The 13,230-nt window shown below is 45.1% G+C and overlaps 2 protein-coding genes across 3 annotated transcripts in view; one reads left to right on the plus strand and one right to left on the minus strand.

The window, feature by feature from the left end:
* The window catches only part of EHBP1 (EH domain binding protein 1), a 402,075-nt gene extending 399,395 nt beyond the window's left edge, over positions 1–2,680 (minus strand). The window contains exon 1 of the mRNA XM_078852347.1: positions 2,352–2,680. The gene's annotated coding sequence lies outside the window, so the exon portion shown is untranslated. The remainder of the gene's footprint in view (positions 1–2,351) is intronic.
* A 438-nt stretch (positions 2,681–3,118) lies between these two features.
* The window catches only part of TMEM17 (transmembrane protein 17), a 65,067-nt gene continuing 54,955 nt past the window's right edge, over positions 3,119–13,230 (plus strand). Inside the window, exons 1-4 of one of the 2 annotated variants that reach the window (XM_073339544.1) lie at positions 3,141–3,305; positions 5,556–5,659; positions 6,303–6,416; positions 8,445–8,732. In XM_073339544.1, coding sequence (XP_073195645.1) covers positions 3,197–3,305; positions 5,556–5,659; positions 6,303–6,416; positions 8,445–8,732 — 615 coding nt within the window. In that variant the 5' untranslated portion in view covers positions 3,141–3,196. Of the gene's footprint in view, positions 3,306–5,555; positions 5,660–6,302; positions 6,417–8,444; positions 9,232–13,230 lie in introns of those variants that run through there. The other variant, XM_073339543.1, reaches the window with a different exon arrangement.

The raw sequence follows: 13,230 nt of genomic DNA on the forward strand, positions 1-13,230 counted from the left end.
AGCCCAATTTTGCAAATCTTCCCTATGTCAAGAGTGCTTCATCATGTGACTAGTTTCATTGACTGTAATGGAGATACTCATGTGACTAGAGACTTCACACTTGACAGATTTGCAGAATTAGGCCTATAAAAACTAGAATGAGAGATCAGGGTATCTGTGCAGAGTGACTGGCAAATGAGCAGCACATCATCATGCAACTTGTAAGGAAAAATGTCTCCTTCACTTCTGAGAAAGTAATCAATAGGAAAATCAAGAAGGTGTGAATGATAATGTGGAACCTTGACCTACCAACTCACACTGTGGGAAGAACTTCCATGAAGAGCTGGCTTAATCATCAATTCACTGCCATACTTTTACTTCATGTCTACCTGCTCCTTTCATAGGGTTACCTCAGAATAGTAGGATAATTTAATGCATTTTAGACTTCAGGTGCAATATCCCAAGACCAATGTAACAACGATAAAATGAGGTTTCGGGCAATTCAATCAAAAGCCTACTCTAATGTTCTGAGACCCATTCCTTTTTATAATGTTTCCTCAGATGTAAAAATTATCTCTAGAACCACTCCATACTATTTATATTTGCTTTCATAGGTGGTTTGTCTAGTCTTTGGAGCCTGATATTGGGAGTCTTATTCCGGACCCCTGGATTCTAGAAACGAGCTATATCATTTTGTCTTTTAAAATTTCAAGTTGATATTTTATGAGGAACATTTAGATTGATTGGCTTACCTTGCTTCTCATACCTGCACGTTACCCATACCTGAACCCTCTCTCAGCTCCTATGTTTCAAGAGAAGGTACACACAACATTTCACAGTGTCAGACCCTAATGGTGTTTCCTCAGCTATAAAATGGGCACAGCAATACTTAACTACCTGGTCAGCTTTAATTAATTGCTAGCAACTCCCAACCACTTTCATTCCCATCCAGGAACCACACCCGCTTCTGAACTTCACTCCTCAGTTACCTCTAGCTTCCACCAAGCTGCCCATACACCCTTCCTCCTCTACATCTCTTCTGAGCAATTCAAGGAATAAGGTCCTGCCCACATCTATTCCCACTGTGCAGGGAAACTCTGTGAAGGCAATCTGGTGCCAATACCTTTTACTAGCACTAAGCTTATGTTTATGGTTACATGTAAAAAAATTTCTGTGTGTTTGTACTGCTGGGCAATGAGGGGGGATTAAATGTAAAATGGATATAAAAATTCTGTACAGTCACAAATAATTAATCTATAGCACTCACTCCTAGAGAATATTATCAAGGGAAAGAGTTTAATAGGATTATTTTAAAAAAGGGATTCACATTTATACGAACACATTCTGCAGTTACACCAGCTAGGCTAAAAACTACAAGTGTTATCAATACTCCTGCCAAAAGTCATACACTTATCATCAGCTGCAGTCAAGGGAAAAAATAAATTGTATTTAAGGATTCCTCACTCTCCTCTGGGAAGACTGAGCCCTGACTATTTTGGTGAATCTTAGCAAACTATTATTCCTTGCTAGGTCCTGTAGACACATGTATGTGGGATTAAGGTGACCATGTTTCCAAAATAAAAACAAAAACAAAACAGGACACTTTTGCAGTAACTTTTTTTAAGGGTCATGAAATACTCATTCAAAAGTAGTTTAAAAAATATGTACTGGTGTCACTACTGCCAGCTTCTCACACAAGAGGGAAGTGTCTCAGAGTGGAGGGCATTTTCTAGTAAATTTCCGAGCTGTGAATGAATTCACCATGAATCGCTGAACACATGTCACTAACATTCAATCTAAGCCAAAGAATGGCTCCTACAATGTCAACACTTGGCTTTTCTCTCCATTCCAACCACCATTCGTTATTCATGCCACCAAACGCTCCTTCCGCTGCACTATTCCCATAAACACAGAACTCCTGCTTAGTATAGCGATACTCCTCGAACAAACATGGAATGAAAACAATAATTTTTTTTAAAAAATTTTTAGGAAATGGAAAACTGGAAGGACTCAGGTGCCCTGAAAGCAGCTCCTGGGACAGAAGGACATTGCAAGAAAAGCTAGGCTTTGGGGTGGCCGTGGTGGGTCGGACACACCCTGCAGCCACATGAACAGGCTCACCAGCACACTAGCACTCCCCAGCAGGGCTGGATTAACTCTCCTGTGGACCCAGGGCCATTAGATTTTGTGGGGCCCCTATATACAAGTCTTTTTCCGAATTTAAAACAAAATTATCACAATTACAGGCATCAAGGCTATTAACGTTTTACTAAACTTTCCTTATAATTAACACAAAGCCTTTCTGTGGTTACATTTCAGTCTTAAAACATGTAGAACATAGTTAAGTTAATTCAAAATAGCCTACTTCTTACCTTAGAACAGCTGTTTTATTAGTTTCTTTCTGGGAGGGAGTTTGGCTGCAGGTGGGGGCTCCAGGCTGGGGCAGAGTGTTGGGGTGCAGAAGGTGAGGGGTACAGGCTCTGGGAAGGAGTTTGGTGCAGGAGGGGAGTCTGACCTGGGGCAGGGAGTTGAGGTGCACAGTCTGCAAGGGAGTTTTGGTGCTGGAGGGGAGTCTGACCGGGGGCCAGCCAATGGGAGCTGCGGAGCCAGTGCTGGGGGTGGGGGCAGCATGCAGAGCACACCCCCCCCCACCAGGGGCTGCAGACACGTGCCAGCAGCCAGCCGCTTCCAGGAGCGGTGTGGGGCCACAGCTTGCAGGCAGCCTGCCTGAGCCCTGCTGCCCCGCTGGACTTTCCGCGGCCTGGAGATCACAATCGACTGGCAGAGGCTCAACAGGTTGGTGACCACTGTATTGTACATAATTATGGATTTATTTTTGTGCCCCGCGCCCCCTTAGCTGAGCCCCTGGGCTGCAGCCCCCCTAAAGCCCCTGTGTTAATCCGGCCCTGTCCCCCAGCCCTGGGGCTCTGCTCTGGGGCTGGCACCAGCCAGGCACTGCCTTGGGGCAGCAATCCCGAGTCGGCCAGGGCGTGGGGCAGGAATGTGACTCCCTAACGAGCAGCACTCAGCCTCTGTGCCCTGGGGATGGGGAAGGCAGACGCAGGATAGCGGGCCGGCTTCGATAATTGCGACTGCGCATGCTCACGTCGCTTATGAACAGAGAGGGGGCGTGGTTCCTCCCTGCTTCGTCGGCTCCCGCCCCGGCTCGCGCCCCGGTTGCCATAGCAGCGGGTTGGCTGCGCCTCGCGCGGCCAGCATGGCGCTGCCGGATCCGGTCAGAAGGCGGCTCGGCTCCTTCAGCCGGACTGTGTTCAGCGACAGCAACCGCACCGGCCCGGAGCGCCGAGGCAGCGGCGGCAGCCTGGGTAAAGAACCGCACCCCCCTGCCCGCAACAAAGATGGCGGCGGCGGCATCCTCACAGGGGAGAGAGGGAGAGGGTCGCCGCCAGGAACGAAGATGGCGACGCTAGCCTCGCTACAGCGGGGCGCCGGGTAGCGCCGGGCTCCACCGGGCGCTGATGCGACGGCGCGTGCCTGCCTGGTTCCGCGGTGTCCCCGCGTTCAAAGGCCCCGGATGGGGGGGGGGAGAGAGAATGACCCCCTAGCGCCAACAGCTTCCCCTCACCCCAAGGGTGGCAGCAGCTGCCGCGGGGCGCGGTTCACCCCCTGGCTAGAAGTAGTGAGAGCAGCCCGAATACAGGGTGTCCGCCTTTCAGTCCCCCCGCTACTCACACTGTCCCCGCACCGCCGCTTGGCCCAGGTACCCCGCGCAGCCTGGCCGTGAGGCTGCCTTATTGGGGGCTAGAGCCTCGCTAGGGGGCCGGACTGGAGTGCCAACCCCACTTTTGTGTTCAAAAATCACCAGTCAGGCCTCCCACCCCTGAACTCAGGAGGCCATCATCAAAATCATGAGATTTAACAAGTATTAGGTTTGTGGTTGTTTTTCTGTGCCTTGTGGTTTTGAGTTAATAGGGTTTTGGCCGCTTTTCTTGGCAACCATGGGGGCTAGAAACAACTTAAAAATGAAAGCTGAGATTCTCACACAATCACAGGACTCCAGAAGCTGGGGCTTTACAAAAAGCACCAAAAATTATGAAACTTGTGGTACATTATGGGATACCATTAGACATCAGCTTAGGGCAAAACATACTGTGCCTTTCTGTGAAAATATTACTGTTCTGATAACCACTGATCCCTTCACATTTAGCCAGGCACTCAAAGTAACTTGCCAGATACTACTACCTAGCATTTTTCATCCAGATATCACAAAGCACTTTAAGAGATCAAATATATCAGGCTTCCACTGGCACCAAATTTAGGGGATATTTTAGGTGTTTAAATTTGAGTTGGACCTGCTGAAACAGGGACACTTAACAGGAAATACAGGTGAGGCAATCATAAAGAGGACCTTCCACCCCCACAAATGGTGGTGATTGCTGATTCTTCTATGAGCTGCACTTTGAGTAATGTGAGAAACTTTCAACAGTCAGCTTATTGATCATTAATTCAAGATTTAATGTGATATCAATAAATTGGATAATGGGAGAAGGAAACTTGCCAGTTGAAACAAAACTGTTCCCTGATCTCATTTTTTAAGGACTTGCTTTTTATACTTTTGTGTGTCTAGTTTTTTTGAAACTATGTGCAAATTCTAAATACTGTAGAACTTCACCTCCCACTTAATATTGCAGGGGTCAAAGTTTTGTTTTTCTGGGTTTTAGCAGCTCATTTTCTTCTCTCCACAGTGTTTGATTTGGAACTCCATTTTCTTTAATGTACATTCCAAACTGGTGGTTCTCTTTTTAAAAAAGCACAGTGGATTGACATTGCTGGAGTCTAGAATTTTCTATACAGAAGAAAGGTATTGTGTCGAGACCAAGTGATGCAAGATTCCCCACCAGCATGCCTGAGTTCTGATCTTTAGGGATCAGTTTTAATTTGAGGATAATCAAATATATATGCTCATTTAAGCCTACGCCCTGTTGATGAGACTACCACATTGCTAAAGTCAGGCCTCAGGAGCTCAGAGTGCAGGTCAGTTCAACTGCACTGTCTACTCTCCTGAGCTGGCCTGCTCTCCTTTTGAGCTTCTCTTCCACCCATTCATGTTTTGCAAGTGTGGCAGCAGAACAGCTGCTTAACCCCTTCCTTACTGGTGTAGGTTTGCATACACTTTCACACATAGATTCTTTAGAATACAGTTGTGATGTAGCAGAATTCTTCTGTTGCACGTTTTAACACATTATACTTAACGTTGAACTTGATTGATCTCATAGTCCAAACATTATTCTGTTGGTTGAAGTTGCTATGTCTTAAAGTAGAGGTTGTTTTGTTTTTTTTTAAAATATGGTATCTCATAGAGCTGGAGGGGACCTTGAAAGAGCATCAATTCCAGTCCCCTGCCTTCACAGCAGGACCAAGTACTGTCCCCTTATTTTTGTCCCAGATCCCTAAATGGCCCCCTCAAGGATTGAACTCATAACCCTGGGTTTAGCAGGCCAATGCTCAAACCACTGAGCTATCCCTCCCCCAGTAGCAGCTGTTTCTGCTGTATGTAGGAAAGAGAATGTCTGGCACAGACCTTGGGTGATGAGGATTTCTCTCTCTCTCTCTAGATAATGAAATAGTCTCCAGTTTGCCATTGCAGATGTCCCTCTATTTCAACCTTTATTTTTTCCCATTTTGGTGGGTGAGCAGTGTTGTCATGCTCCAGCTGAAGGTAAGTCCTGAGGGAACATATCCCCTCCAACATCTGTGGTGCCTGTCTGAATCTTATTTCCTCACACTGTCTGCAAGACTATGGGTTTGTCTTCACTACCGGGGTAAGTCGACCTAAGTTATGCTACTCCAGCTAAGTGAATAACGTAGCTTAGGTCGACTTACCCCAGTGTCTTCACTGTGCTGCGTCAATGGGAGACGCTCTCCGGTCAACTTACCTGAATCTTCTTGGGGAGTCCACTAGAGAGCGTTCTGCTGTCGATTTAGCAGGTCTTCACTAAGTCGATACCCACAGCATCAATTGCAGCAGCCTTGAGCTCCGCAGGAGTGAAGACAAGCCCTAATATTCGGCCCTTCTACTCATTACCTTCAACCCAGACATGGAAAGTGATACTTAATAGAGTGCAGTGTCTCCGCAGAAATGTCAGAGTAGTTGGAGGGACAGGAGTTCATGACAGAATTAGTGGCATGTTTGGTTGGAGGTTGACTGAAAAATCAGGGGCTATGGCTTGTTGGGTTTCAGCAACATTGACAGTGCTGCATGAATTTCCAGATCACAAATACCATAAGCTTCTGTAGAGCCGTATAAAATAATGATAGTGCATTCCATCCCTCTGGAATTCCTACTTTCTTCCTCTCTCTAGTACCCAGTCTTGCCAGATTACTACAAGTTCATCCTGGTCACAGTAATCGTCCTAGTCTCTCTAATTGAGGCCATCCGACTGTATCTTGGATACATGGGCAATCTGCAGGAGAAGGTATGTTCTGTTGACCTCCTTGAGCATCAGTTCAGGAGCCCTAAGGGGCGGAGTATGATGCTTTGAATTAAAGACACATCACAATTACATTCACTTATAAAGGAGCACTTAGTAATTGGACTTGAACCAGGGTCCATGTCCCTAGGTAAATGCTCTGTCAGTTGAACTAAAGGAGCTGGTCACTTTGCACAAGTGAGCAGGGGCTCCTTTGTTTCTGAAGTTCACAAAAGGACAGAATCAGACCTGGCCTTTGTAAGCCTCCTGGAATAAACAAAGGACTTAAATTTAGTGTCTCTATGTTGTGGGGTGGACGAGGAGCACACACAAACTTCAAAATCACCTTCATATTAAATAATTTACTTCCCTCATTCTGGTTTTATGCATTTCTCCAGTCTGAGCCTCTCTTCTGCCAGTTATGCTCTTTCAGTGTCTGTCTATCCCTTTCATTCCCTCATTTCAGTTCCTTCCCCCTTTCTTGTTTTTTTGTTTTGGGGATACCAACCTCATTTTCCCTCTCTCTTTTCTTTGATTCCTGCTCCAGCGACCTCACGTCACTGAAACCATCCTCTTCAGCTTCATGCAGCTCTCTGGAAGCCTTCCGTCATATGGTGGGTCTGCTTAGAAGTATTGTAGGATAGAGTAGTGTAGCATGTGATGCTCCTAGAGCTGGCTGATCCAGGGAGCAAGGGACCAGGCTCACCAGGCTCTGTTCCATACTGATACATACTGACACTAAACTTTCAGTGCAAGTCTTCTTTTTCTGCCTCTCTATTTGTTGTTTCCTTCTGTCCTGGCTTATTGCTCTGATCATTTAATTCTCCTTGTACCTTGCCCTTGGAAGACCATGCTTCCTGCTCCAGTCTATAGCACTACCTTAATGATACTGATAGAGGGAAACTGATGAGAATCAAACTATCCTCACTAGCTTTACTCTGCTACTTCACGTCACCTGAGCTGCTGAACATCCTATAGACTTCATTGCCACAGATGCAACCATGTGTCTACTTTTCCCTGTCACTTTGGGGTGGGGTGGGGGAGTAAAGAGGATCACACTTGGCTGGCAGTTATGGCAAGAACAGTGGGGAGGCCAGTGACCACATTTCACTCTGCTTCTGCTGTTACCAGGATGTTTTGGGCTCACAAGGTGCAGCAGTAGGGCTAGGACTTCTCTGCAGAGATTTTAGAAGGTGATGGGAACACCAGGGAAGCCCATGATCATCCAGTGAATTTAACTCCCTGAAGCCCTGGATTTAGTTGAAAGAAAAATCGAAATAGTAAGCTGATTTCAGAGTAGTTGTTGGCTAGACATTTATGTTATCTCTTTGTTTCATAGTAGAGCTGGCTGGAAAATGGGGTTTCCCCGGCTGGAAAATGGGGTTTCCCCTGCTGGAAATGTTGACTTTTCAGCAAAAATTTTAAACTGAAATACTTCAATTCTGAAATGCTACCACAGCACATCAGGGGAGTTCTGGTTCACATACCACATGCTCCTCTTATTCTTGATCAGCTTTGCTCAGTGCTTAGACTGTATCATATGTGATACATCACTGTCTCCTCTCTTGTTTAAGGGAGCTGGTGCATCATGGGAGTTGCACAGCCACATTGCATCATGGAAGATGAAGTTCAGCTAGGAGCCAAGCCCATAAGAATGGGTGCGTGAGGCAATTCAACTACAATTCCCATGAAACACAGCAGTGGTATAATCAATTAAAATTTTCACATTTGGGGCATTATTATTTTGATGAAAGATAGACATTTTCCACAGAAAGGAGATGGTTTTTGGCAAATAATTTTGTTTAGTCAAAAACCCCAATTTTTCATTGAAAAATAGTTTAGACAAAACACTTTCAACCAGGCCTATTTCTTAGCAATTCCATAGCATACGCAGGCTTTGGGAAGAGGGAGAATGGATTTTTTACAGGATACATGTTTTTGGTATGTACTCCAACTGTGTACACATTGCTTGCATTGTTCAGTTGCCATGCTTTAATAACAGTTGATATTAGACGTGATGTCTTTCTGTTGTAGGTCCCGGAACTGGCTGGCTTTTGGCTCCTAAGTCTCCTCCTGCAGTTGCCCATAATCCTCTTCTTGCTCTTTAATGACGGTCTGAAGATCCAGCCACTAGAGCGAGCAGTCCACATCATTTTTGCCCTCTTCCTCACCTTCCAGGTCATTGCGGCTTTTCTTGCCTTGAAAAGAATGGTGAACCAGCTAGCAGTTCATTTCAGCCTTAAAGAATTTGACCAGCTGGATGATCATCCCAGATCTGATTATCTAGCCTGGAAGAAGAAGAGGGTGCAGGCTCCATGGCGGGTAGGACAAAATTTTGAGGAGGCTCCTCCATCAAATATTGATTGGGAGTCTGCACTCAGGGCCTGACAGGTTACTAGGATAGAGCCTCAGGATGAACGTCTCTTGCTGCTATAGTCCCATTGTTCCCATTTCTTTGGCTCATTCTCAACCTTCCTATTTGTCAGAGACCCTAAAAGTAGTTGTTCTGCCACAGCCAACATTAAAGATGAGAGATCTGAACTTTGCTGCAACATCACATTGGCATTATTAGCTCTGCCAGTTATACAGTTGATTTCATTTGTATACAGTTATTCATTGGATGAAATGCCTGCGGCGTGGAGTTGGTAGGTTTTATACTTATGCAAACTTTAATTTTTTTAAATTGTGTACAGAAGATTTTTACTGTTCATGATTTTGCACAAGGATATTTTGTTTATAATAAATCCATATTTTATTCATTTTAATAAAATTTCACACTATATAGCCTCTTCTGTCTACAGATTTTAGTACACTGTACAAACGAGTTTAGCCTCACACTAGCCCAGTAAGATAAGGAAGTATGCAGAAACAGACATAGAAAGGGATGCAGAAACTACAGTGATGGTCATGCTACAAGAACTTAAAAAGCTTCAAGGACAAAGTTTCAAAAGTGACCTTTACCTTTGGATGACTCCATTATTGGGAGCTCCAGTCAGAGAAACTGTTAATTCAAGAAAACACCATTTGGTTCAGCTGAAGTTTTGGGTACCCAGCACCTCAGAGTTAGGGCCTAGTTGTCTAAAATGGAGCACCCAATAATTGAGCCACACAAAATTACAGGCCGTTTAAACATTTAGATATGTGATCTGCTCAAGGGAATACAGGAAATCTATGTCAGAACAAGGTATATAACCCTGGTCTCATTTTCAGGTCTCTGTATTAATGTCTGGACTATCCATTCTGGTAATGGCTAAAAGTTTGTTTCTCAATATTTGGTGATCAAAAGTTAAATTAATTTAATTTCTTCTTGTGGATCCCTCTGTCTATCAGCAGAGCAAAGGCAGTTGCATATGGATGCAGGGCAGGGCTGGTACATGGACACAGGGTTAATGAAAGGGAGAAGGGTAAAGAGGATAGGGAATCTAATTGCACTATGAAGGAAAGATGCTATTTGGGTAAGGATGTGATTTTTGTAGGCCCATTAGAGTCTTACAGTGCAGAGGAATGGATAGTGGCCTTGTCTCATATCAAAATTGGATTTCCTCGGTGGGCAGGAGAGAGGGATGTTGGGTGACTAGATTCTGCAAAATATTCATTTAAATGTTATCTATTAATAAAATTCAAACCTGATGGAAGCAAGTACTTGCAGCAGCGGTTGCCCCAACTTGCACCAGGTCTGGCTTTGACTTATTTTGCAGAAATATGACAAATTGGAAGGAATTTGTAAGCAGGAAGTTACCTGAAGTATCTGAAGAAGTATTAAGATTGGGGTCCTTCATTCAGAGTCTGTAAGGGAGACACAGGTGAGTTTTAAGCATAGGAACTCTGGCCCTGCCCATGAGTTTTGCATTTAGAAGTTATACCATTTGAAAAATCCTTTTTTTTCCCCAATAGTCCTGGGAATTCCTTTCTAAAATAAAAAACCTTTTAAACTGTATGCAGTAGCACAAATTGTCATCCTGCCACTGTGTAACTACTGCACAAAGCTGAGCTTAAATCAACCGTTAGAGATCAGAGCCCAGGTCACCTCAAAGAGAAACTTTTCAGAGGCAATTAAAATAAGGCCTGGAAAACAGAACAAGAGACCCTAATAGGCGAACCAGAAGTATCAATTCTTGTTTATCTCTTCACTAAGGAGTTAACACAAGGTATAACTCAAGTGTTTCTGTTAACTCTATTCTACACATACACAGAAAACCCGCTAACTTATTTGTGGTTATGGTAACACAAATTGGTTGGTACAAGTGGGGATATAGAGCAGACCTTGAGTGAGCTTACCTCCTTAGCCCCCAATACAATCTCTCAATAGTATTGATTAGGTTAGTGCTGTGATAACAAGTGAGAGCTGCTAGTCCTCCAGTGCCTTCCCTACAATTCTCTTAGGGTCCCCTGTCCTGTAGTCTTGTCTTGCTATCTACTTGTTCCCTGCTTCCTGACTGAAAGTCACCTCCTGCTGCATACAGGTCTGCCTGGCCCTCATTCCCCACATTCGCCCACAGCGGCCAGTATCAGCAACTGCCCTCAACCACGTCTGGTAGAGAGCTCCTGTTTTGTGATAATGGTGCCAAGGATGACACATTTTCAGAGTGCTGACAGCTGCAACCAAGGTACTGATGAATCTCTGACTCAGGTCTTACAGAGTCCACAATTTTGGGAACAAGAATTGAAATGCCAAGATGCATGATGACATTTTGAATAAACTGGCCAGGTGTAGAATTCAATGAACAGAACCTCAGTGCTGGAGAACATCAAAGGGATTAAGATGCTTGTACCTCTAGAGTGCCCCCTTGTGGACAGAGGTTGCTCTGTGGCACCCTGCCTCTTTGGCCATCGTTTCTCTTCAGGTTTCAGAGTAGCAATCGTGTTAGTCTGTATCTGCAAAAAGAAAAGGAGTACTTGTTGCACCTTAGAGACTAACAAATTTATTTGAGCATAAGCTTTCATGAGCTACAGCTCACTTCATCGGATGCATTCAGTGGAAAATACAGTGGGGAGATCTGTGAGAGTGATGGGTCGTCCTTCAGGATAGGTTGTAGATCATGGATGATGCGTTGGAGAGGTTTTAGTTGGGGGCTGAAGGGGATGGCTAGTGGTGTTCTGTTATTTTCTTTGTTGGGCCTGTCCTGTAATAGGTAACTTCTGGGTACTGTTCTGGCTCTGTAAATCTGTTTCTTCACTTCAGCAGGTGGGTATTGTAGTTGGGTGGATGCTGTCAAGATTAGCCAGCACATGGGGCTATCCACCCTGTTTCATACTCCATGAAGTGAGGGCAGCCTTGCCTCATGCTTCCCTTACTTTCCTTAAGTGGGTTCTGCAGAGGGGTGCTTCCTGCCCACCAAAACTCATCATCAAGCCCATAACCTATGAGCCTCCCCTTTTTAACCCTAACCAGGTAAGCACGACCCTTCATCACCCTAACCCTGGGCTGCGGAGCCCTTCTGACCCCAGTGTTAACCCTAGGCCGAGAAGCCCTTACTTTTGTAACCTTAACTTTATGCCAGGGAGCCCTAGTAATACCAGGGAGGGAGCCCTCCAGACTGCAACCGTAACCCTAGGTCAGGGAGCCCTACAAACCCCAATGCTTACCCTAGGTCAGGGAGTCCTAATGACCCCAACCTAACCCTAGTCCTGGAATTCCTATGGGCTGAATGCCACGCATAAGCCGGGAAGCTGTACCTTTTGTGACCCTAATCCTAGGCTGGGAGCCCTATCCTTTGAAACCTTAGCCTTCGCTCAGGGAGACCTACTGACCCCAATGCTAACCCTAGGCCGGAGCACTGCTCTTTTCAACCCTTACCCTAGGCCAGGGAGCCCTGCTGACCTCTAGCCTAACTCTAGGCCAGGGAGCCCCGTCGATCCCAACTCTAACCCTTAGGCAAGCAGTCCTACTCTTTGGAATCCTATCCCCAGGTCTAACCCCAACATTGCAAGCGTTACCTTTTCTAACCCTAACTTTCACCCTGGGAGCTCTGCGATTTGTAACGCTAACCCCAGTCTGAGGAGCTGACCTTCATTGTGGGATGGAGGAAGAGTGGACACACTTTCAAAATCACCCACTGTCGAGGCTAAATCCCCACTCTGTCACTCCGAATGCAGAAAGTGAGGTCCCGCAAGGATTCTAAAAAATTAATACTGGCCACTTCAGGCTTGTATTACACTCCCAAGGTTACAGCTTCTCTCTGACCTTGGCTTGGTAAACGCTGCCACCACCCAAATGCAAAAAAAACCCCTTTTAACCCAGGAAGGAGCAGTTGGGAATTCCTCCATATGGGGTACGCTCAAGCCCTTTCCCCATCCCTTCTGGGGAAGAGCTGAGAAAGAAACACAGAAAATTAACTGTGGCTACCAGCTAATCAAACAACATGCACAAACCTCTTAGGACACCAATAATCCAATCCTGTTCTTAAAAAAGGTAAATTTTATTAAAAACAAAAAGGACAAAATACTTTTGGAACTTAGGCTTTTGCTAGATTTTAAAAGAGCAATTCCAAAAATTAAGCATCCAAAATAGCTTTCTTGGGGGTTCAGCTTAAAGGTTACAAGCAAAGAAAAGCATCTGGGGTTAGCACAGAGGAGTTCCACAAGCCTTAAAAAATAAACAGAAATAAACCTGATCAGGTCGAGCTAAACATTCTGATCTATTTACACCGTTGGGTTGTTAAAAGTAGTTCTAGATATCTGATTATTTTCATATCTCTTTTAACTTTACACAGCATTCCTGCTGCCCCGTTTCTTCAGCCCAGAGAGCAACAGACAAAGGGAAAGTGTCTTTCCCAATTTTAAAAAGTTCTACCTTCCCACTGGCTCTTTTGGTCAGGTG

Source organism: Lepidochelys kempii, chromosome 3 (assembly GCF_965140285.1).
Source record: "Lepidochelys kempii isolate rLepKem1 chromosome 3, rLepKem1.hap1, whole genome shotgun sequence".
Classification (NCBI taxonomy): domain Eukaryota; kingdom Metazoa; phylum Chordata; order Testudines; family Cheloniidae; genus Lepidochelys; species Lepidochelys kempii.